Below are 25,768 nucleotides of genomic sequence, written 5' to 3' on the forward strand. Positions count from 1 at the left end.
ATTGTTGATTGCATACACGCAGCCATTCAAAAACCATCTAGTGATGAAGGAGGTCTTTGCAGAAAGAAGTATTATGATATGCAATTTGTATGTTATGCTAAATCTAGAAGCTCTGATGCCATAACAAAATTTTTACTTTGCCTCATTCTGAGAAGGAATGATTTTACATATGCACACATACTCATCTTCAGTGTAACAGTACATTTACAAGCTGTCTTCAAATGGAATTTTGCACATACAATCGTACATGTCCACTTTTGAAATCAAAACTTTATTAATAGCCTTGGTTGTGCAGTTTTCTGTGGACATTTAGCTATTCTCCTGGGTATTTTTGAAAATCTAGCCTCAAGTGATTTGTTGCTATATGACATGATTCAAACACAGCTTTATATTTGCCTCTATTAGTGAACTGCCTTACCAGGGAAAATTATAATACTTTGCCTGTATTGGGAAAACAATATTCTGTGTACACTTTTTTCACCCACAGTTGTTGAAAAAGAAAGGAACTTCCACATTTCTTCAGAGACTGGAACGAGGGGGCCCACTCACTCTGGCCACACAGCTCAGGGTTAGTAAATGTTTGCTGGACAAAGATGTATAGAAGAGTTTTAAGCACAAAATGAAACTACAGATTACAAGGACAAGCAGAAATATTATTTGCCTGAGTATGCAATTTATGCATTCAGGTCAAGCTTTTTAAGAAAATTATGTGATACGCGTTTTTTTAAAAAAGGTAGATATGTCTTATGTTATACAACTCTTTCACTTCTGACAAATGACTGTTTGAGAATCTGTTGGGTTTTATTTCTCTCCACAGAAATCACTCTCAGATATTACTGGAAAGCTTCAGAACTGCACACCTCATTCTGTTCATTGTATCAAACCCAATAACTCTAAGCTGCCAGACTCTTTTGATAATTTTTACGTGTCTGCCCAGCTGCAGTATATTGGTGTCCTAGAGATGGTGAAAATCATACGGCATGGTTATCCAGTACGCCTCTCTTTCACTGACTTCTTGTCAAGGTAAATTCTTTTGAGTTTGATAAAAGCTTTTTATTACCTACAGCACAGTGCCTTCTGTCATATTGTGTAAATGTTTACACTGTTGTTTTGTTGATGAGCCTTTCAGATTTTCTTTAGAGAAAAATTACTTGAGCTGGCATAGAGCAGAGTTCTTTAAATTGAAGGAACCATGCACATGATGCATAGATAAATCTTATTTATGAACTACTGACTGATCAAATATGTAAATGATTGAACTGTAGTAGCATCACTATATAGCGTAAAACATTAGCATAGTACCTCCATGTAATTTCTGTTTTAAATTGGTTAAAAAGAGGAAATGGTCACATCACTTTCATCATCATTTTCTAGTTTGTTATTGGGGCTCTTGTGAGATCTAGTATTCATATCTCAAGTGCTGGTTTATTTTGGTGCTCAGTGTGGTTGGGGGTTACAAGTGTTTATACCGTAAATCCACATTTCATTGCTGCTATCAGGAAAAAAAGGGAATATTTGAAAAGGTGTGGCAAAGGGGAAGAAAGCAGAAATGTACCAACACTTTTGGGGCCAAGCCATCACTTTTCTTCCTCCCTTTTAGTCATTGGTTTTTGTATATTTCTGTTTCTGTTACATTTTCACAAACTTCTTTTAATACTGCAGCAAGATTAAACTGAATGTGGTCTGATCAAAAGACATACAAGAAAAGAAATTTGACATTTTTCATATGTTTAGGTAGCATATTATTTCTTACTCAGAGAAGGGAGTACATTTAAAATCATTATTTTGAAACAATTATTTTGATTACAGTAACTGCTAGTTTGAGGATACTCTGCAAGCTCACCAAATAGGAGAAAAAACAGCCCAACCCTACTCTTCTGCAGAAAGGTGCTGCCTGCTAACCTCAGTGTTACCAACCTGCTGTGCGGGATGGGGGGCACTGAGGGAGAGGGAGCCGCTACTGAGTGCATGGAGTACATGTCACAGGCCCATGCTTAATCTTCTTTGCATGCTTTGCGCTGTCCTATTGTATTTAGATTTTACTTTTTTGGAAATTGGAGGAGGAACATAAGCTCCTTAGATCAGACCTTGGTCTTCATCTACCTTGCTAAAGTGTCATGTGTATTTGTCATCATTTGCATTTGTACCAAATCACCCTTGTAATATCCTTGGTATCCATGGATAAGGCTGTGATTTAGTCACAGAGGCCATGGATTTAGTCACGGAATCCATGACTTCCAAACACCTCTGTGACTTCAGCCAGTGCTGGCTGGGAGCTGCAGGGAGCTGGGGGGTACCCCTGCAGCTCCTGATCACTGTAAATGGCAGGAGGAGCCCCACAGCTCCTGGCCACCCAGCTGCTGCTGGTGGCATGGGGGACCTGGCAGCAAAGGGAATCCCCCGACCCCTTGGGCAGCAGGGAGGACCCAGTGGCAGGGGAAATTCCCATTGCTCCCAGCCACCACAGGTGGCAAAAGGGACCCCCACCTCTGCTGGCCGCCACGGAGGGTAGGGTAAATCACCAGAGCTCCCGACCACGGCAGGTGGCAAGGGGGATCCCCACTATTCCCGACCCTGCGGGCAGCAGGGGGGACCTGGTGGGAGGGGGAATCCCTGCTGCTCCCAGCCACCCCCGGCAGCAAGAGGGACCCCTGCTGCTCCAGCCACCACAGAGGGCAGGGGGAATCCCCAGAGCTCCTGACCACAGCGGGTGGCAGGGAGGATCCCTGGAAGCTCCCAGCCACAGCTGGAAGCAGAGGGCATCTCCAGAACTCTGGGCTGCCATGGGAGGCAAAGGGGAGCCCCTCAGCTTGGAGCCACCAGCAGAGAGGGACCCTGTAGCTCCCAGCTCTGCTCTTCCCGCCTGCCCCCACCCCCCGGCTACCCATTTTGTCATGGGTATTTTTAGTAAAAGTCACGGGCAGGTCACAGGCTTCCATGTTTTTTTCATTATTGCCCATGACCTGTCCGTGACTTTTACTAAAAATATCGGTGACAAAAACTTAGCCTTATCCATGGGGAAATACTTACCTCTCCATATCTACAGGATTCTTTATTCTGGCTATTTTCCTACTTAGCATGGGACAGGTAGCTCTATGATTTTGGTCCCTCTGGGCAACAATAGTGGATTGGGGTGCAATCTGGGATGGTGTTAGACCTCTAGGACCAGCTCCAGAGCACGCTCATTCTTCTATGGAAGGTTTTTTACTGCAGTGCCATTGGATCAGAATGTTGGGAAGGCATCTAGGCCCCTGTGTGCAACTGGCCTCAACTTCGTCTGCAATGGGTTTAAAGGTGCATATATCGGATCACAAATGTGTGTTCTCCTTCATGTTGTAGGAGGTAAAAATCAACTTGTTATATCTAACTAGGGCACTCTTAATCCAAAATAAATATCTATATACACTTGAGGCTTGCACTTAAATAACTAAAGTTGTGAATTACAACCAATGTAGCTATTGGTTCCAGTTTCTGTGCAGAGAAGCCCAGTATGTCTGCAGCTTTTAAGGAACCAGGCTGAGAATTTGGGGGAAAAGCCTTCTGTTCTACATTGGGGTACAGTGTAAGCATCCTATGTAAAAGAAGGATAATGAGCTGGAAGAGGCCTTGAGAAATGCTGGAGATTTGTTGGTTGCCACCCTACAAAGCCACAGTAACTAGGTTGTAATGATTGGTAGATAGGCCTAAAAGCAAACATTTTAACTGGACACGTCAAACTCAAGAAGATCTGTCATTCTCAGAGGCCAAAGGAATGAGAAATTAACACATCCCCTACCTTCACTCTTAAAGAGTGCATGCAGTGACTCTTTGATTGGCTGAGTTGTAATGCATACAGTTGTGTGTTCAGCAGCAATTGTTACCAAATGGAGGGATTCTCCTTCCTCCAAGGCTGAATCTGATATCTCTACAGTGCTCCCAGCCTTTGCCAGTCCAAGGAGCAAAGGATAATTGTAGTAGATCTCAAAGAACTTTACAAAAAAAGTAATTGAGGGAAGGGTCCCAACTTGATGGTATATCACACTGTTGCTTAGACCACTTATTCAGCCCCATTTTAGGGGGACTATTTTTTATGTTTTATTTAATTTTGTTTTGTTAGTCTCTAGTAATATAACCTGGGTGATATGTCCAGGATAAATAATTGGTCAAATGGTAAGTTTAAAAAGTGAATGCTTTTCTAGGGGCAAATAAATTGGTTGATTGAATGAAGTAGTGGCCTTTGTGGAAAAGGAATGGTGTAACAGGACAAACGGGTATCATATTAGCAAGAAGGTACTGTTCAATTTTTCTGGGCTGCATTTAGGTTAATTTGTTTTATTGTTTATTAACTACAAATAAATATAAGTAGTCTCCAATGTATGTGATGAGTCGTTTTGTAATTTTTTTTTTTGGCTGAAGAAAGGACATTGTTAAGGAAAGGTTGCTCTACACAAGAACACTGCTTCCTGAGCAATGATACTTCAGTCATTAGCTGTAATACTATTATTTTTTTTGGCTTAATCACTTCAGCTTCTGGAATATAGAATTAAAAGTTACCTGTTAATAAACTAGTGAATCACCAAGGACCACTGACCTGGACAGAAATCTTCTGGAAGTTCTGGTTAAGTGGAAGTAGTGCCAGTTACTGCCAATGAATATGTAATAAAAATGTGAATGAATAAGGTCAGATACTATTAAATGCTGTGAAAACAGCACAGGTATAATTGTCAAATGATAAATATGATTACTGTGGGATTTGCCAACTCTTGCTGCAGTAGTTCTGCTGAACGTGCCTGAAGTGTTGGCTCAGTTTCTAAAGCGTATCAAGCAGCATGCAGTAAAAAAAATATGTGCCTACAATTTATTTAAAACTTTTGAAAAACTATATCCACATCTTCTGCTTTAACCTCTTAAGAATTTGCACATCTTGGGCTAGATTTTGAAATCCTAGCCTCCCTTTTTATGCCTGCACAGTCAATGTCATACAGACATCAAAGTACCTGATTTGTAAGCAAAAATCTGCTATGCAGAAGAAATCTATAATCTTTTCACTAATGTATTTTTCTGCTGGAAAGAAAACAAACAGCAACAGAAGTGAAAAAGAGACTGTGTTCACACAGCCCTCCTAAATCACTGTACTTTCTAGTTTTTGCATTAACAATCACATTGTACCATACAGCCTACGGACAGATGATGTCCAACCAGACTTTCACTCGGAACTGAGTAACAGACTTGATGTTTGCTGGTCTCCTATGCAACTGCAGAACATACATAATATCCAAGAACCACTAGAGTAGAATCACAGGACAAAAAGCTTTGAGGCACTGAAAGAGTCCAGTCATGTTAGCAGCACTCCCTAGGCCCAAACCTCTCTGTATCAATTAATGAAATGGAAGCTGGCTGAGCTTCATGTCATTCACCTCACTTGGTGCTCAAGGAAAACCTGTAAAAGCCATTTGGGGTATAAATGTTTTAAAATAGTGATGATGTTCAAGGACCTATCCAAAGTAATGAGCCAACCTTATGTTTCTTTCTCACTGAGGCAGAAGGATACAGCTGTTAAAGTACGTTCAGCTAGGATGAGGCAGTAACATGCTCCTGTTTTCTCGTTAATTATTTGAAACCAGTTTATTATGGCCCCATTTTTCTCAAATTATTTTCTAAAATGACATTTTGCAGCTTGGATTAGAAACTAACAAAATTAAAGCTAAAAGGGAACCTCCCTTTCCCAGGTACAAATTTTATGTGGCACTTTTGTAGCCTAATACAAGCCTGGGTGAGCTCCCCCTTGTGGACGTTTGCCAGGCTTTGTACTGGACATGAATTGTTCTTGACAAATCCATGTTGACTGCTACTTATCACATTACCTTCTAGCTGCTTACAAACTGATGGTTTGTTGTTTGTTCCATTATCTTTCTGGGTGCCAAAGTTAAGAAATCCCTGCCTCTGCTTCTTCACTTCTCCAAGAGGCCTTTGGGATTTGGTCAGTGTCTTTTCACAGTTCCAGGACTCAGTTCTCCTCTTCCTCCTACCCATTCTTGACTATTTCTGCTTCTGATCTCTTTACTCCAAAATAGCCTCTGAGACAGTCTCCCTTCTATAAATTGCAATCCCCTTTTTCAAGAGACTACCCTCAGGTGATCTTAGTTGGGAAGAATGGATTCTTCGAATAGTGTCCCTAGGGGTGCTTCACTTCACATGTGCTGTGTGCCTTTGATGGGAGATATTCATTAGCAGTGTCCATTTAGCCCACGCCTGCACTGCTGGTATCCTCATGCCCCACAACAATGCTACATCAGGCTGTGTGAGTGAATGCCCTCAGTTCCTTCTCAACCACCTTGGCCTGAGGTGGAGCTTAGCATGCCCACATTGTAGCTTGGCTGCTTGCTGACTTAGATCTAACTTCGTTTATTTTAGATTAGCTAGTTAGTTAGTAGTAGTAGTTAGTTAGCTACTGGTTATTTGAGAAACTGTTTTATTTCTTTTGGGGAAATCCTCTCTGTGAGGGGCATGGCTGGTTCACCAGGGTTTAAATGTTGCCTCTTGTGTAAAGAGGCTATCCTAGTCAGCGACGGACACTCTATGTGCATTTGCTGATCAGGAAGTTGCATGTCTCACAGAAGTAACTTCTAATTAGCCCTCAAATCCAGGGCACAGAAGAACTGGGAAATCAAGCTACAACTGTTAAAGATGGAGTGCTCCCTTCACCCTGCTTCAGAGTCAGGTCAGAAGAACGCCCCCGTATATCCGTCTCCAAGGTTATCCAGCACCTCTTCAAGCTTGGCGCAACATTCTCCTACAAAGGAGATTTCCTCTAAAAGAAAAGACTTCGTCAGAGACTACCTCTAAAGATCCTAAGAAGAGGCATTCTAACTACCCTCTTAAAAAATCCACCTCAAAAAGGCCTTGCTCTCCAGCAAGGTCAGGGGCATCAGAGATTTCATTCTCAAGCTCAGTACTGTAGAGGCAAAGGGCTCCTCTGGTACCAACAAGTCATGAAAATCCCATAGCTCCTCTAAGAGTAAGCATAGCACTGAGAAGACTCCAGTACCAGCTTGCAGAGATGGTCAGAGCAAACATAAAAAATCAGTACTGTCAGACTTAACCGTTTTCCCAGTACTCCACTGAGCTCTTTGGTATCGTCTAAGACTAGCCTTCAGCTATGTCAGCACTGTCTGAGAAGCACTCAAAATCCACAGTACTGTCCTGTAGGGACAAACGTACTGGGCCATTAGTACCACGACTCAACTCCACTCAGGACCGCAAGACTTTAGGTACCTAAAGAACTTATCAATGGCGGCTGAACCACAGTCTCCATTGCTTGCAGGTACCAATTCTCTCAGTAATGAGAATCACTTGGTCTCCAGACACTTATACATTCCTGGTACCGTCACCTCCCCTTTCAGTTGGAACTTCCCCATTAGAGACAAAAAGAGGACAATGATGAAGACCTACCTTCACTATTATCAATATCTGTCCAGTATTCTTCTGTGTACCCATGCAGAAACCCCTTGTCTCAAAGAGACATGGAATATGTGTGGGAACCTCATCAGTCTTGGTGGGAGCAAATCTGGATGCCACCCCTCCCCCATATGGTCCTCAATAGCCATATTGGGATTCATGGGCAGCATATTGCTGACAGTTCTCCAGGGCCCCGCTCCTCTCCCATTGGGATGACAAGGACATTCAAGTTTCTCCTCTTCAGCAACAGGAGGAAATGTTCAAGGATCAGGAAGCTAAGGCAGACAAAGAAGTTACCCCTCAAACAACAATCTTTTCCTTATCACCAGATGAGGTGGTAATGCCTCCTCCTCCATCTATGGCTGATGATTTTTGGCAGTTTCAAGACCTCATTAAATGGGTGGCAGACTCCCTACAGATACCTCTTGAGGAGATTAAAGAATCTCAACATAAACTGTTGGATATTCTTCACTCTGTGACACCTCCAGAGTTGCCCTTCCTATCAGTGAGGCTGTGCTGGAACCTGCAAAAAACATCTGGCAAACCCTGGCTGCAGTAACATCGACAAGTAAGAGAGCTGATAAAAAGTATTATGTCCCACCAAGGACTTGGAGTTCCTACTTTCTCACCCTCCACACAACTCTCTGTTGGAAGATGCAGTGAACAAATGGAGCAAACAATAGTGGTATAAGTCCACCCTGTATGATTAGAGACTAGAAGTCCACTCTGTATGACAGAGATGTTCTGGGGAGAAACTCTTACTTATCGATCACTCTACAATTCCTCATTGCAAATTACCCAGTGCTGATGGCCAAATAAAACTTTACAAATTATGCAGAATTTGTTTCCCTTTATTCAACACCTTCCTCCAGACCAAATGGAACAATTTCAGGGTACTACTACTGAAGGGCAGTTCCTGGCCAGAATATCTCTTCTGGAGGCTCTCAGTGCTGCACATACCTGCACAGGACATCCTGGTTTTCCAGAATATGGTAGAGGATCTCCTGTTTGATGGACTGAAATTGTTTGCAGAGAATACCATGATGGCTTGCACTTTTGTGAACATGTGAGATTATGCCTTTGCTGGTTCTAGGGATGGTTCAGATCAGTTTACTCGCCAAACAGGCACGACCTAGACAAACAGGTGTCAGTTCCTTAACAGGGAAAACGCTCTCTCTAGACTGTTGAAAGGCTCATCACAATGTAGGAGAGGGTGTTCCCTTCCTCCAGCCAATACCAATGATAACAGTTGTGAGGAAAACTTGCAGCCAGCCCAGTGCTGTTCACTTAGTTGCCATGACTACTACTGACCGACTCCAGCCCTGCATCCACCTCCTGACCCCCAGACTCTCGGACTGACTCCAACCTGGCTCCAACCCTTGGCCTGCATCTGGACTCTGACTACAATATTGATCTGGTTTATCTTCAGATTTGGATAACCCTGCTTCAACTGTGGCCCACATCTGGACTCTGATTGTGACACTGTTTAGGCTTGCCTATGAATTCTGACTCAGTTCTGAGCCAAGGTCTGTTCCCAGACCCCAGTTTTAGCACAGCCCCCAATTTGTTTCTGACCCTCTGTCTGGCTTCAACCACCTCTCCAATCACTGGGCCTGATTGCCTGGAACCAGAGCCTAACAACTATATCCATGGATGAATCTCTGTTAGGATGAAGGGTACACCTCAGTGCTCTCATGGTACAGGGCAGGTGGTCACCCCAAGAAACCATCCTCCATATGAACCTGTTTGAGCACAGAGAGGTCTGAAATGCCTCTCCAATTTCCTGCCTTTCATCAGACACAGGTCTATCAAAGTCATGAGAGACAACGTGCCCTGTATATTTTATATCAATTGGCAGGGGAGGAGCAAGATCCCTCTCCCTCTGAGCTGAAGCAATTATGGTATGGAACTGGTGCATAAAACATTGCATAGGAATCTCAGCAATATATCTCCCAGGCAGGTAAAATGTCACAGACAATGCTCTCAGCAGGTGTTTTTCCCCAAGACTACAAATCGGAGTTGGATTCTCATGTTCTTCTCAACATATTTCAGACTTGGGGGTTTCCGGAAGTGGATCTCTCCACCCCACCTATGAACAAAAAAGGCCATCTATTCTGTTCAAGGGGGGATCTAGGTCACAATTCCTTGGGGGATGCCTTCCTCCTCACTTGGATGAAGATGCTGTTTTATGTGTTTTCCCCCAGCACCTTTCATTCTCAGAATGGTAAACAAAATCAGACAGGATAAGTCCAGAGTTATCCTAATAGCCCTGACATGTTCGAGGCAGATGTGGTTTCCTTACCTGCTTCACCTAGTTCTTTGTCCAGCGATGAATCTTCCAATCACTCCTCAGCTCCTCTCCCAAAATGATAGTCATCCCAATCTGAGCATTCTCTATCTCAAAGCATGGCTCCTTGATGGTTCATGGGGTTAGAGTCAACCTGTTCTGCAAAGATTCAACAGATATTACTAAATAGTAGGAAAGATTCTACCAGAAATACCTTCAAAAGTGGAGAAGATATAGTCACTGGCTGGAGTTTCAGAAAGCTGTTTATTTAAAAAAATAAAACCTATTCAAGAGGAGTTAACACTTTGATTATTTCATTCTTAAGGACAATTTTAAAAGATGACAAAACTAATTAGTTGTTATTGCAAATATTGTGATGAGGATAAAATGTCAGAATAATAGGTTCTTGTGGTAATCATGGCAATAGGTACAGGGGAATACATACAATGACTATTTTAATTACAGTGTGATGTTTTTAATCTGACTGCAGTTTTGAAGTTCCCTGTAGAAGTCATACTTCACTGAACTTAAAATCTGCAGTTTTGTTCAGATTCATCTCCAGCCCTCACCGCTGTGGCATCTGATCACCTTCCAGAAGAGCACTCAGGGATCTGACTGTTAGTCTCTCATACACAGTTCTTTCTTTTTTCCTCTCTCCTTTTCCTCAGAAGGAAATTATGGGGGTATTTTTTTTAAAATATATTGGATGTGCAAAAAGTGGAGAAGTTAGCTTTGTGTTAGCAGGAAATGTTGATCTAAATATACCCCAAACTTTCTATGAAGAAAGGAAACTGCAGAACAGTCTGCAGACGCTAATGAACAGGTTAGGCAGGACATTAGTAAGAATTATGTAGTAAATACACTTACAAAGTGACAGGTGATCAGATTGGCTGGCCTATTTTAGCCCTAGTGTATGATGTTAAAAAATAATTCTGATCATAGACTAGTGCCTTGATGTATACTAAGATGCCATTAATCCTTATGAGAGAAATTGACATTGCTCCATTCACGAAGATGAAGCAATGCAAAGTTAGGCCAAATCTAGATTTGGTCTATTATGTAATATGGTGTCACAGATTTAGAAACTGAATTGGTGTTTCTCATTTGTGTTGATATTAGATTCATTTTTGTTTGACAAAATAAAATAAGCATTCTTCTCTTGAAATATAGCTTTCATATACATTTTTCCATGAGATCAGTGTTGAGTCAGCAGAAAAGATAGAGCAAGTCAAAAACGTTGAAACAGTCATTTTGATGACACTGCAAATACAAATTAGAAATGTGACAAAGACAAATTTACCTCGACTATGGATGCCTTGTGCAAAGCTAAATCTGAGCGAGTCTGGAAGTGAGAGTATTTCTTTGTAAGTAGACAAGGAAGTTTCAGGAAGCAACAAACTCTACCAAAATGCCTTCCTTAGTGAAAAGGGAAAACAATTTAAAATTGGGAGGTCTCACAGAGAAGGTGCACATTGTCAATTATAGTCATGGGCTCATCAGGTACCAATGTACATTAAAGAGAAAAAAAATCTCATACAGAGCAAACTGAGAAATAGAATAGAAAGGTGAAAATCTCTAGCACCCTGGACAGATCCAATGAAAGGCTACATTTATTTGACTTTGGCACAGTACTTGCATTAGTATGGCCCCAATCCTCAGATTCACCAAAACTGTGCTTCTCGCAGGACTTGAGCTGGGGACAAAGTTGGCTGTATGACATCTTTGTGCTTCCCCACCCAATCTGTGTGGCACCAGGAAGCAGTTTGACTCTGGCATAATTCTGAGCAATCTTTAAATTATTCTGAATTATCAGTGGCTTGTTAGAGCCCTCTGACTATTACCCAGACAGGAATTTCCACAACTGAGTACACTCTGTTTTTCCTGATACATCCCCTACACTAGGATGTGAGATGGGAAGTGGTGATGGGTTTACACCACTCAGATATTTGGTCAGGCCAGGGGAAATCCCTAAGTGCACCCCTTTGTGCCAATGGAGCAATGTCAAGAGGCAGTAGCAGAGGTTGGGTTCTGGTCCTGTAACTCCTGTGAGCACACTTAAAAAGTCAGTTAAACATATAATGCTTCTGAGATTAAAATAACCTCAGGATCTGGTTTTATCCAGTGTGAGGGTCTTTAAATTAGCTGTCTCCCACATTCTCTCTTACTCCTGTATAACCCCCAAAATTAAATAAATACAGTAACTAGGTGTTTGCAACCCAAATTAATATTTTCCCCAAAGGCCTGAATATGGGCTCTTATTTTGTCTGTTTTGGTTTCATTATAAATATTTTTCAGATCTCCAATTACAATGCTTGCAGGGAAGAAAGGAATTGATGTGTGATGAGGGAGGTTCACATGTGTAAACAGTATAATCAGAAGTCTATCATGTCATCAGATTACAGTAAAGCTATGTCTACACTACAATGTTAAATCAAGTTAAGTTACGTTGATGTACAGCTACCGGTGCAATTAAACCGCAGTTGCATGTCCACACTCTGCTCCTTGTGTTGGCAGAGTGTGTCCACAGTAGCAGCTCTTGCATTGACACACAGAGCAGTGCATCATGGGTAGCTATCCCACTGTGCAGCTGGCCACACGGTGTTTTGGGAAGGTTTTGCAGTGCCTCATGGGGAGCAGGTTCAGCGTCACATGATGTATGTTTCTCATTCCTATCATGCCATGGGCATCCTAATAGGTTTCCAGCCGCTTTTCAACTGCCCTGGTAACCTGTGAGTCAGTCACCTGTGTTAGAAAGCATAGAGCCTTCACTGCTCTTCAGTATTGTGCTGTGCGTTATGAACACAAGGCTATAAGAGGAACTCAATGGAGGGGCTATTCACCACCAACCTGACCCTAGCCCCGTCCTTGTAGAAGCTTCATGTCTATGGCTCTGCACCAGAGGCCACTGCCTTCTGCTATGCCTGTCTCAGCTCTTTGAGTTTTACATGGCACTGCTGCATGTCCCTATCATAGCCCTTCCCCTCCATGCCCCGAGCAAGTTCATGGGGCTGAGGGAGAGCCATGCCTCCCAAGATGCAGGAGATCCACCACCTCTCATGTACTCCAGGTAGAAGCATCTTTGCTGTGTGGAGCCAGCATGCTCAGCTGCACAATTGCTACGTGAGTTCTCCACACCAAGCAAATAAGAAGAGCAAGTTCAGTAGTTCCTGGGGCTTCAACAGAGGAGGGGCGTTCATCAGTGTTCCTGGCTGCAAGACAGCGGCATTCAAAATGGTGACCAGAGGAATCATGGTGGGCACTGTGGGATACCTCCTGGGGGCCACTTAGGTCGATGTAAGCAATGCAGTGTTTACACTGACACTGCGTCACTCATACTAAATCGCCCTAAGCTCTACACCTCTTATTTAGGTGGTATTATTATGTTGGCTTACTAGGCGAGTTAAAGTGACAGTGTGTACACCCCCATAGTTAGGTCGATGTTATCTGCCTTATGTTGGCAAATCTATGTAACATAGACATGGTCTAAGTAAACGTTTCTCTCGGCTACCCCTGTCATTTAAGTATCTGGGGTGTCTCTTAGCTTCAGTCAGTAATTGGAACCAACAGCAACCATGAAGAGGAATTCTCCAGTTCTTTGGGGATAGAGCTGCCTTCCCCTCTGAAGACTTGTAATGGATTGAGGGACAGTGACTACACCAGCAGTTCTCTGAAGACAGATCTAAGAATCAGAACGCAGTCCTTTGTGTGGGTATTTGACAATACCTAATATGCATTTATAACTACTCATAGAATCATAGAATCATAGAATATCAGGGTTGGAAGGGACCTCAGGAGGTCATCTAGTCCAACCCCCTGCTCAAAGCAGGACCAATTCCCAGTTAAATCATCCCAGCCAGGGCTTTGTCAAGCCTGACCTTAAAAACCTCTAAGGAAGGAGATTCTACCACCTCCCTAGGTAACGCATTCCAGTGTTTCACCACCCTCTTAGTGAAAAAGTTTTTCCTAATATCCAATCTAAACCTCCCCCACTGCAACTTGAGACTATTACTCCTCGTTCTGTCATCTGCTACCATTGAGAACAGCCTAGAGCCATCCTCTTTGGAACCCCCTTTCAGGTAGTTGAAAGCAGCTATCAAATCCCCCCTCATTCTTCTCTTCTGCAGGCTAAACAATCCCAGCTCCCTCAGCCTCTCCTCATAACTCATGTGTTCCAGTCCCCTAATCATTTTTGTTGCCCTTCGCTGGACTCTCTCCAATTTATCCACATCCTTCTTGAAGTGTGGGGCCCAAAACTGGACACAGTACTCCAGATGAGGCCTCACCAATGTCGAATAGAGGGGAACGATCACGTCCCTCGATCTGCTCGCTATGCCCCTACTTATACATCCCAAAATGCCATTGGCCTTCTTGGCAACAAGGGCACACTGCTGACTCATATCCAGCTTCTCATCCACTGTCACCCCTAGGTCCTTTTCCACAGAACTGCTGCCTAGCCATTCGGTCCCTAGTCTGTAGCTGTGCATTGGGTTCTTCCGTCCTAAGTGCAGGACCCTGCACTTATCCTTATTGAACCTCATCAGATTTCTTTTGGCCCAATCCTCCAATTTGTCTAGGTCCCTCTGTATCCTGTCCCTGCCCTCCAGCGTATCTACCACTCCTCCCAGTTTAGTATCATCCGCAAATTTGCTGAGAGTGCAATCCACACCATCCTCCAGATCATTTATGAAGATATTGAACAAAACCGGCCCCAGGACCGACCCTTGGGGTACTCCACTTGATACCGGCTGCCAACTAGATATGGAGCCATTGATCACTACCCGTTGAGCCCGACAAGCTAGCCAGCTTTCTACCCACCTTGTAGTGCATTCATCCAGCCCATACTTCCTTAACTTGCTGACAAGAATACTGTGGGAGACCGTGTCAAAAGCTTTGCTAAAGTCAAGAAACAATACATCCACTGCTTTCCCTTCATCCACAGAACCAGTAATCTCATCATAAAAGGCGATTAGATTAGTCAGGCATGACCTTCCCTTGGTGAATCCATGCTGGCTGTTCTTGATCACTTTCCTCTCATGCAAGTGCTTCAGGATTGATTCTTTGAGGACCTGCTCCATGATTTTTCCAGGGACTGAAGTGAGGCTGACTGGCCTGTAGTTCCCAGGATCCTCCTTCTTCCCTTTTTTAAAGATTGGCACTACATTAGCCTTTTTCCAGTCATCTGGACTGTGACACTACTGTGACAGGGTCAGGCCAGATGGCTACAAGAGAGTGGTCGAAGGTAGATATATTAGTTCCAGGTTAAGCAGGTCCTTTTTCCCTGGGTAAGATAACAGTGACTATTCCAGAACACTCAGGAACTTTCTAGAACTAATTAAGGCAGGCTGTAGCCAATTGGGAAGCTGCTAGAATTAATTACGGCTAATCAGGACACCTGGTTTAAAAAAGCTGTCACTCCAGTTAGTGAGATGTGCGCGTAAGGAGCTGGGAATGAGAGGATGTGCTGCTGGAGGACTGAGGAGTACATGCGTTAACAGACATCAGGAGGAAGGTCCTGTGGTGAGGACGAAGAAGGTGTTGGGAGGAGGCCAAGGGGAAGTAGCCCAGGGAGTTGTATCTGTCGCACAGCTGTTCCAGAAGGCACTCTAGACAGCTGCAGTCCACAGGGCCCGGGGCTGGAACCCGGGGTAGAGAGCAGGTCCAGGTTCCCCTCAAACCTCCCAACTCCTGACCCAACACAGGAGCTTCCACCAGAGGTGAAGATCTCTGAGCTGGTCCCCAACCCACATGGTGGATCAGCAGAAACTGTGGGGATTGTTCTTACTCTTTTTTTCCCATGCTGGCCAGTGATGAGGTTATCTGAGTGAACGGCACATTTGAGCCATGAAAGTGGCCAAAATAGGGGCTGCCATGAATCTCTGAGGCGAGCAAAATCCGCCAATAAGCACAGGACCTACCAAGGTAGAGGAGGAACTTTGTCACACTATGCTAAACCCCCCACTTGAAGTGTCAGATTCTCCTATGGCAAGGAAGAGAATTAATGGATTTTAACATAGGCTAATGCAATAGACGACAACATTCTGGGACTGGAGCAACAGAAGCAGCTTTTAAAGTCAGATCATGGAATCAGCAGTTCTCAAGGTCACAGAGCAAGCAGTTCCACATTTTTAAAATGGCAGTGATAGAATGTCCTGATCTCAGAGATGTCTTGTCAGGGTAAATTCGTTAATATTTGTGGGGTGCACAGACACCACAGAGACGAGTGTATATAAAAACGTACAAGGAAAATAAAAAAAATTTCACTGCAGATTTTGATGGCAAATCAGGAATGGGGCCAAACACAGAATGATGGAGATCAAAAGAAATATTAAACAAATATCTTGTTCACTGAGCTCCTTCTAGCTTGTGCACTGAAGCCTTGACCCAGCAAAGCATGTACATGTGCATAACGTTAAGCAGTCAAGTAGTTCTGCTAAAGTCAATTAATCTACTCACATGGTTAATGTTAAGCACACACTTAAATGTTTTGCAGAATCGGGGTAATCATACAAAAGCCTGTCTTGTAATACATAGGCACAGGGTTATACAGGCAACTTCAGTTTTGTCAGTTCTTAACTTCTGGGTGTTTTACTTCGTGACTTAAATAATTTCAGTGTTATTTTTCTTTTATTTGGTATGAAATATATGTGCAAACTTACTTAGTGGAGTATCTCACAGGGAATATATTGCATTTATGCTCCAGAGAATACACTGGTTTCTAGACTATTCAAGGTATTAGTTTCTCTCTGCAAACCTAGTGGGTCTGAGGAAGAAATTTTATATCCTTACATTTTCTTTCCTAATAAGGATCATGTTTTATTGGATTGTACATAGCTCAATCCAGTTCTACAGTTATTACTGTTCTAGAGGTTTTTCTCCTTTTAAATACAATCTCTCTGAAAAACTTTAAAAAGTTCATTCCAGTTACAGAGTTATTATGTGCCAACCCTGATATCTCTGGACTGACATCCTGGCTCAATTCCCATATATCCACTAGAAATTGACTTTTCCATCTCTCAGGGTTAACCAAATATTTATTAAAGGAATAAATAACTTTGTTATCCTGCTGTATCCTTATAATTTCCATGCATTTTGTGCATGCATGAATTTTAATACTCATGCTGTTTCCCAACAGGAGGACACAGCACCAAGATAGTATGGGAATAGGTGCCGTATGAATACCTAGATTAGAAAGATAGTAAACTAATCAAATTTAAACCTAAGACAAATGAATCAAAAGTTCTTGACTCATATCCCAAAAATGTCCAAATTCTGTCAGAAACTAGCAACGAACAAAGTTAAAAGATTTTTCAGCCCCCTTATGTTTCTACCATGATAATATGATTCTTAACTACCTCATAATTTGTGGGCAGCAGATAATGACAAAGACAAATGCACAGAAAATTATATATGGTAGTAAGAAGCTTCGTTAAATGTCTGACAAAGGAATAAGCCCTTTAAAAGAAAGTATTATCAGCCACTACTGTCTCTACAAATCTGTATACATTAAAATGCTTCTAAGCAAATTCCTGTTAAGCGAATAAACTTCTTAAATTAATAAAAAAACACAGGCCAGCTAAGAGAAAAACATTTTAAAGAAATAAATCCATTTACATTAGTTTGTGCAATGCAAATCTGTAAGACAGCAGAATTACCTGGTTAAGGAGCAAATTTTGACAAGAATAGACTAATTTTCTTAAATAATGTAGCTTTAAAAGAACAATTGTTCAGTCATTGATTAAGTCAGTATATTTCCCCATGGCCGGAACAAAATATGCTGGTTTACTCCCAGTTTAACTGCTAGTACTTTCCCAGCATGTGACTCAATACTACAGACACATAACTGCAACCCTTTCCAAGGCCATTCCACCTCTCAGTTTCTCCTCCTCTTTCGTGCCTCCCTGGTATTGCAAATGCTAGGCTCTTCTCTCCTGTCCCCTTAACACAAACAGATGTTTTCTCTCTCCTACACCACTTCATGAAGAATACTGGGGTGTGTACACACTGCATAAGCTATAGATACTATTATAGCTTTCACAGGTAGAGAAATCTTAGTGAAGCTGGAATTTCAAGCATCCTTATCATGGAGGATAGGTCCATCAATGGCTATTATCCATGGGGGGCAGGGATGGTGTCCCTAGCCTGTTTGCCAAAAGCTGGGAATGGGTGACAGGGAATGGATCACTTGATGATTGCCTGTTCTGTTCATTCCCTCTGGGGCACCTGGCATTGGCCACTATCGCAAGACAGGATACTGGACTTGATGGACTATTGGTCTGACCGAGTAGGGCCATTCTTATGTTCTTACAAACCCTCCCTCCAATGTTATTGAAGTGCACAAAGAGAAGTGTGCTCTGGAGAGAACCACAGATAGACTTCAAGAGGAGCCTTTGCTCTCAGGGTCTCAGAAGGTGTCATAAATATAAAGGGAAGGGTAAACCCCTTTAAAATCCCTCCTGGCCAGAGGAAAAATCCTCTCACCTGTAAAGGGTTAAGAAGCTAAAGGTAACCTCGCTGGCACCTGACCAAAATGACCAATGAGGAGACAAGATACTTTCAAAAGCTGGGAGGAGGGAGAGAAACAAAGGGTCTCTGTCTGTCTATATGCTGCTTTTGTCGGGGATAGACCAGGAATGGAGTCTAAGAATTTTTAGTAAGTAATCTAGCTAGGTATGTGTTAGATTATGATTTCTTTAAATGGCTGAGAAAAGAATTGTGCTGAATAGAATAACTATTTCTGTCTGTGTATCTTTTTTGTAACTTAAGGTTTTGCCTAGAGGGATTCTCTATGTTTTGAATCTAATTACCCTGTAAGGTATCTACCATCCTGATTTTACAGAGGGCATTTCTTTACTTCTATTTACTCCTATATCTATTAAAAGTCATCTTGTAAGAAAACTGAATGCTTTTTCATTGTTCTCAGATCCAAGGGTATGGGTCTGTGGTCACCTATGCAAATTGGTGAGGCTTTTTACCAAACCTTGTCCAGGAAGTGGGGTGCAAGGTTTTGGGAAGTATTTGGGGGGAAAGACGTTTCCAAACAGCTCTTCCCCAGTAACCAGTATTTGTTTGGTGGTGGTAGCGGCCAATCCAAGGACAAAGGGTGGAATATTTTGTACCTTGGGGAAGTTTTGACCTAAGCTGGTAAATATAAGCTTAGGAGGTTTTCATGCAGGTCCCCACATCTGTACCCTAGAGTTCAGAGTGTGGGAGGAACCTTGACAGGGTGGCATAGTGGTGGGATTAACCTGAAATCATTTTGAGATCCAGTTGAGATTTTTTGAACTAGAAATACAGATTTTAAAAAGGATTTTTTTTTTCCTTTGGAAAGGAAGTCCAGAAAGCAGCTTGTTTTTTCTCTGCTTTGTGGCCAAGCAGAGACAAAAGGGGATTATCTTTGTAAATTGCAGGTTTTCTTTGCCTGGAGGCAGGGTACTTAACTCCTGCAGGGAAATTCACAGTCTTCCAACCCAGAGTTTTTTTTCCCCCCTAAAAGTAAACGGGGGGGGGGGTGTTCTACCCATTTGCCTGGAGACAAAAGTGGCAGGGTTTTTTTTTTAGGATTTTGATTTTTTACAAGGAGCACAAGTTTGAAAAGGATTTTTTTTTCCTTTAGGCTGCTGGTAAGCAGGTGTCCAAGTAGTTGGAGGTTTTTTGCTTTGATTTGGGCCCAGAGCAGAGACAAGGGAATTGTCTTTTTCTGTAGGCTGACAATCACTATCAGAGAATAGGTATTCTGTTCCAGCACAGCAGAATTTTACAGCCAAGTTTTGTTTATTTATTTCTAAACCTCGGGTGTAAAGTTAGTTAAAAACAGAGAGGTTAGAATGACAAAATCCACGGCTCGACAAAAGCTGGAAGTAGCCAGATTTCAGGCTGAGGAAAAACAAAGGGAACATGAAAGACAGATAGAACTCATGTGGCTGAAGAAAGAGGAGAAGGAAAAAGAAAGGGAGGCAGCGAAAGAGGAAGAACAACACCAAGCGGCTGCTCACAGGAGAGCTATGGAGGCAAGGGCCAAAGAAATGGAGGCAAGGGCCAAAGAAATGGAGGCAAGGGCCAAAGAAATGGAGGAGAAGGAAAAAGAGAGGAAGCATGTGGAGGAGATGGAGAAGACAAAGGCTCAGCAGAATATACCAACAAACCCTAGCAATCCTTCTCCAGGTACCACTCCCCATCCCAGAAAGTTCCCCACCTACAAGGCAGGCGATGATACTGAGGCCTTCTTAGAAAACTTCAAAAGGGCCTGCCTTGGGTACAACATCTCTACTGACCAATACATGGTAGAGCTGAGGCCGCAGCTCAGTGGACCCTTAGCTGAGGTGGCAGCTGAAATGCCTAAAGAACACATGAACAAGTATGAACTGTTTAAATCCAAGGTGAGAGTCAGAATGGGGATAACACCCGAGCAGTCTCGTCGGAGGTTCAGAGCCCTAAGGTGGAAACCAGACGTGTCATTTACCCGACATGCCTACCACATTGTGAAACATTAGGATGCCTGGATATCAGGAGCAAGTGTTGAATCTCCAGTAAATTTGCCCTTCCTAATGCAAATGGAACAATTCTTAGAGGGTGTTCCTGAGGAAATAGAAAGATACATCCTAGATGGGAAGCTCAAAACTGTAATTGAGGCAGGAAAGATTGGAGCCAGATGGGTGGAGGTGGCCGAGAAGAAGAAAACTGGTCGCAGTGGGAGTGGAGACCAGAAGGGACAACCCCAGACCACACCCTATCATCGGGGGCCACCCAAAGCCCCACATACCTCCCAAAGAACCCTCCAGACCCCTTATCGTCCCACCACCCCGTTCTCCAGCAACCCACCTCGCCCCAGTGACCCGTCAGCTGGACAATGTTTTAAATGTAACGAGCTGGGGCATGTACAGGCCAACTGCCTCAAGAACCCCAACAGATTACAGTTCATTGCACCGGGATCACACCAGAGGTCCACAGGCCCAGATACCTCCCAGATACCCTTGGAGCGGAGGGAAAATGTGAATGTGGGCGGGAAGAAGGTCATCGTATGGAGGGACACCAGAGCAAAAGTGTCAGCTATCCATGCTTCCTTAGTGGACCCCAATTTAATCAACCCAGAGATCCAAGTGACGATTCAACCCTTCAAGTCCAACTCTTTCAATTTGCCTACAGCCAAGTTGCCTGTCCAGTACAAGTGCTGGTCAGGAACGTGGACTTTTGCAGTCTATGATGATTATCCCATCCCCATGCTGTTGGAGGGAAGACTGGGCCAATCATGTGAAGTGGGCCAAGAGGGTGGGAATAGTCACCCGTAGCCAGGCTAAACAAGCCGTAAGGCCTAGCTCTGTTCCAGAAACTTCTATCAGGACCTGGTCAGAGGTGATGGACCCGGACCCCAGGCCAATGTCTGCAACAGCAGTAGTGGACCCAGTGCCAGAGACCCAGACGGAACCAATCCCAGAACCGGAACCAGCCGAACAACCAACACCAGACCCATTGCCAGCACTGAATCCAGTACTTGCAACCTCAACACCAGAGGGCCCCACCGAACCTGAACCGGCAGCAGCCGATAACCCTACACAAGAGGCTCAGCCGGAGCCAGAATCCCAACATAGTGCACCAGCGGAAAGCGGTTCACAGTCAACAGAAACAGCCCCATCCCCTACATCGCTTCCAGAGGGACCAAGCATAGGTCCACAATCCAGTGAGGAACTGATGTCTCCAGCATCAAGGGAACAGTTCCAGACCGAACAGGAAGCAGATGAAAGCCTCCAGAGAGCTTGGACGGCGGCACGGAGCAACCCACCGCCTCTCAGCTCTTCTAATCGATCCAGGTTTGTTGTAGAAAGAGGACTTTTATACAAGGAAACTCTTTCTGATGGACATCAGGAAGACTGGCATCCTCAGAGACAGTTGGTAGTTCCAACTAAATACCGGGCCAAACTCTTGAGCTTAGCCCACGATCACCCTAGTGGCCATGCTGGGGTGAACAGGACCAAAGACCATTTGGGGGGGTCATTCCACTGGGAGGGAATGGGCAAGGATGTTTCTACCTATGTCCAATCTTCTGAAGTATGCCAAAGAGTGAGAAAACCCCAAGACCAGGTCAAAGCCCCTCTCCAGCCACTCCCCATCATTGAGGTTCCATTTCAGCGAGTAGCTGTGGATATTCTGGGTCATTTTCCGAAAAAGACACCCAGAGGAAAGCAGTACATACTGACTTTCATGGATTTTGCCACCCGATGGCCAGAAGCAGTAGCTCTAAGCAACACCAGGGCTAAAAGTGTGTGCCAGGCACTAGCAGACATTTTTGCCAGGGTAGGTTGGCCCTCCGACATCCTCACAGATGCAGGGACTAATTTCCTGGCAGGAACTATGAAAAACCTTTGGGAAGCTCATGGGGTAAATCACTTGGTTGCCACTCCTTACCACCATCTAACAAATGGCATGGTGGAGAAGTTTAATGGAACTTTGGGGGCCATGATACGTAAATTCGTAAATGAGCACTCCAATGATTGGGACCTAGTGTTGCAGCAGTTGCTCTTTGCCTACAGAGCTGTACCACATCCCAGTTTAGGGCTTTCCCCATTTGAACTTGTATATGGCCATGAGGTTAAGGGGCCATTGCAGTTGGTGAAGCAGCAATGGGAGGGATTTACACCTTCTCCAGGAACTAACATTCTGGACTTTGTAACCAACCTACAAAACACCCTCCGAACCTCTTTAGCCCTTGCTAGAGAAAACTTACAGGATGCTCCAAAAGAGCAAAAAGCCTGGTATGATAAACATGCCAGAGAGCGTTCCTTCAAAGTAGGAGACCAGGTCATGGTCTTAAAGGCGCTCCAGGCCCATAAAATGGAAGCATTGTGGGAAGGGCCATTCATGGTCCAGGAGCGCCTGGGAGCTATTAATTATCTCATCGCATTCCCCACCTCCAACCGAAAGCCTAACGTGTACCATATTAATTCTCTAAAGCCCTTTTATTCCAGAGAATTAAAGGTTTATCAGTTTACAGCCCAGGGAGGAGACAATCCTGAGTGGCCTGAAGGTGTCTACTACGAAGGGAAATGTGCTGGTGGTGTGGAAGAGGTGAACCTCTCCATGACCCTTGGGCGTATGCAGCTACAGCAGATCAAGGAGCTGTGCACTAGCTACGCGCCAACGTTCTCAGCCACCCCAGGACTGACTGAACACTCCATTGACACAGGTAATGCTCACCCAATTAGAGTCCAACCTTACCGGGTGTCTCCTCAAGCTAAAACTGCTATAGAACGGGAGATCCAGGTTATGTTACAGATGGGTGTAATCCACCCCTCTGGAAGTGCATGGGCATCTCCAGTGGTTTTAGTTCCCAAACCAGATGGGGAAATACGTTTTTGCGTGAACTACCGTAAGCTAAATGCTGTAACTCACCCAGACAACTATCCAATGCCACGCACAGATGAACTATTAGAGAAACTGGGACGGGCCCAGTTCATCTCTACCTTGGACTTAACCAAGAGGTACTGGCAGGTACCGCTAGATGAATCTGCCAAGGAAAGGTCAGCCTTCACCACACATCTCGGGCTATATGAATTTAATGTACTCCCTTTCGGGCTGCAAAATCCACCCGCCACCTTCCAAAGATTTGTAGATGGTCTCCTAGCAGGATTAGGAGAATATGCAGTCGCCTATCTTGACGATGTGGCCATATTTTCGGATTCCTGGGCAGACCACCTGGAACATCTACAAAAAGTCCTTGAGCGCATAAGGGAGGCAGGACTAACTGTTAAGGCTAAGTGTCAAATAGGCCTAAATCGAGTGACTTACCTTGGACACCAGGTGGGTCAAGGAACTATCAGCCCCCTACAGGCCAAAGTGGATGCTATCCAAAAGTGGCCTGTCCCAAAGTCAAAGAAACAGGTTCAATCCTTCTTAGGCTTGGCCGGTTATTACAGACGATTTGTACCGCACTACAGCCAAATCGCTGCCCCACTGACAGACCTAACCAAAAAGAAACAGCCAAATGCTGTTCAGTGGACCGAAAAGTGTCAGAAGGCCTTTAACAAGCTTAAAGCAACACTCATGTCTGACCCTGTACTAAGGGTCCCAGACTTTGACAAACCGTTCCTAGTAACGACAGATGCGTCCGAGCGTGGTGAGGGAGCAGTTTTAATGCCGAAAGGACCTGATCAAGAATTCCACCCTGTAGTGTTTGTCAGCAAAAAACTGTCTGAGAGGAAAAGCAACTGGTCAGTCGGTGAAAAAGAATGTTACGCCATTGTCTACGCTCTGGAAAAGCTACGCCCCTATGTTTGGGGACAGCGTTTCCACCTGCAAACCGACCATTCTGCACTGAAGTGGCTTCACACCGTCAAAGAAACTAACAAAACACTTCTTCGGTGGAGTTTAGCTCTCCAAGATTTTGATTTCAACATCCAACACATCTCAGGAGCTTCTAACAAAGTGGCTGATGCACTCTCCCGTGAAAATTTCCCAGAATCAACTGGTTAAAATCGTCCTTGAGATGTGGAAAATATTGTTAGTCTTTATGTACTTGGTAGTATATTTAGAGATGCATGTGTTTTATTAACTCTGTTTTTCCTAGAGCTCCAGGAAGAAATCCCAGCCAATGTTTCACCCTAGCTGAGATTTGGGGGGCGTGTCATAAATATAAAGGGAAGGGTAAACCCCTTTAAAATCTCTCCTGGCCAGAGGAAAAATCCTCTCACCTGTAAAGGGTTAAGAAGCTAAAGGTAACCTCGCTGGCACCTGACCAAAATGACCAATGAGGAGACAAGATACTTTCAAAAGCTGGGAGGAGGGAGAGAAACAAAGGGCCTCTGTCTGTCTATATGCTGCTTTTGTCGGGGATAGACCAGGAATGGAGTCTAAGAACTTTTAGTAAGTAATCTAGCTAGGTATGCGTTAGATTATGATTTCTTTAAATGGTTGAGAAAAGAATTGTGCTGAATAGAATAACTATTTCTGTCTGTGTATCTTTTTTGTAACTTAAGGTTTTGTCTAGAGGGATTCTCTATGTTTTGATTCTAATTACCCTGTAAGGTATCTACCATCCTGATTTTACAGAGGGGATTTCTTTACTTCTATTTACTCCTATTTCTATTAAAAGTCTTCTTGTAAGAAAACTGAATGCTTTTTCATTGTTCTCAGATCCAAGGGTTTGGGTCTGTGGTCACCTATGCAAATTGGTGAGGCTTTTTACCAAACCTTGTCCAGGAAGTGGGGTGCAAGGTTTTGGGAAGTATTTGGGGGAAAAGACGTTTCCAAACAGCTCTTCCCCAGTAACCAGTATTTGTTTGGTGGTGGTAGCGGCCAATCCAAGGACAAAGGGTGGAATATTTTGTACCCTGGGGAAGTTTTGACCTAAGCTGGTAAAGATAAGCTTAGGAGGTTTTCATGCAGGTCCCCACATCTGTACCTTAGCGTTCAGAGTGGGGGAGGAACCTTGACAGAAGGGCCTAAAAAGGATCTCCTCATTGCCCTGAACTCCTTGCTACCTGAAACACCAGTTGCATTGGAGAGATTATCTGCATTTCTGTGTGTAGCACCCCCTCTCCACCTGGTTACCTCCTTTAATGCCAATCCGCGTACAGGTTTTGATGGACAGGTCTGGGTTCTTTTGGATCCCGCCACCCACTCAGTGGGGTGTATCTTCTTTCTTTTTTTCTATGAAATGATTTGGCAGTGCCTCCACCCCCTCGCTCCTCCGTGGCTGGGTCACCAGGGCAGCTTGGGCAGAAAATTCTAACTACAGAGTAATTTACTTGCCAGATAGTTGGAGACTTCCAAGAAATAATACAAACACATAAAAATATATTCAACACAATAATTATATTAAACAGGAGACAAATACAACATAACAGGGTAAAACACTATTTTTAGGGTCACTGGTGCCCACACTGCAAATACCTGTGACTTGATGTAGCAAATGTAAAATTAGTGTCCCGCTGGTATGCATACTTTGCTGCGGCCCTTGATGACCTATAACCACAAATTCTTCTTTACAGTGGTTTAGCAGTGTGGCTGACTGGCTTCAGTACAGCCCAAAGGACTCACAAGTAGGAGAAGTTG

General features: G+C 43.8%; 1 protein-coding gene across 6 annotated transcripts in view; it reads left to right on the forward strand.

Annotated features, from left to right (window-relative positions):
- MYO16 (myosin XVI) overlaps nt 1-25,768 on the forward strand; it is a 610,604-nt gene that overhangs the window by 489,137 nt on the left and 95,699 nt on the right. For all 6 annotated transcript variants that reach the window (XM_073349543.2, XM_078853554.1, XM_073349529.2 and 3 more), the window contains 2 exons: nt 488-568; nt 818-1,023. In XM_073349543.2, the coding sequence (XP_073205644.1) occupies nt 488-568; nt 818-1,023 (287 nt within the window). The remainder of the gene's footprint in view (nt 1-487; nt 569-817; nt 1,024-25,768) is intronic.

This window comes from Lepidochelys kempii, chromosome 1 (genome assembly GCF_965140285.1).
Source record: "Lepidochelys kempii isolate rLepKem1 chromosome 1, rLepKem1.hap1, whole genome shotgun sequence".
NCBI lineage: Eukaryota > Metazoa > Chordata > Testudines > Cheloniidae > Lepidochelys > Lepidochelys kempii.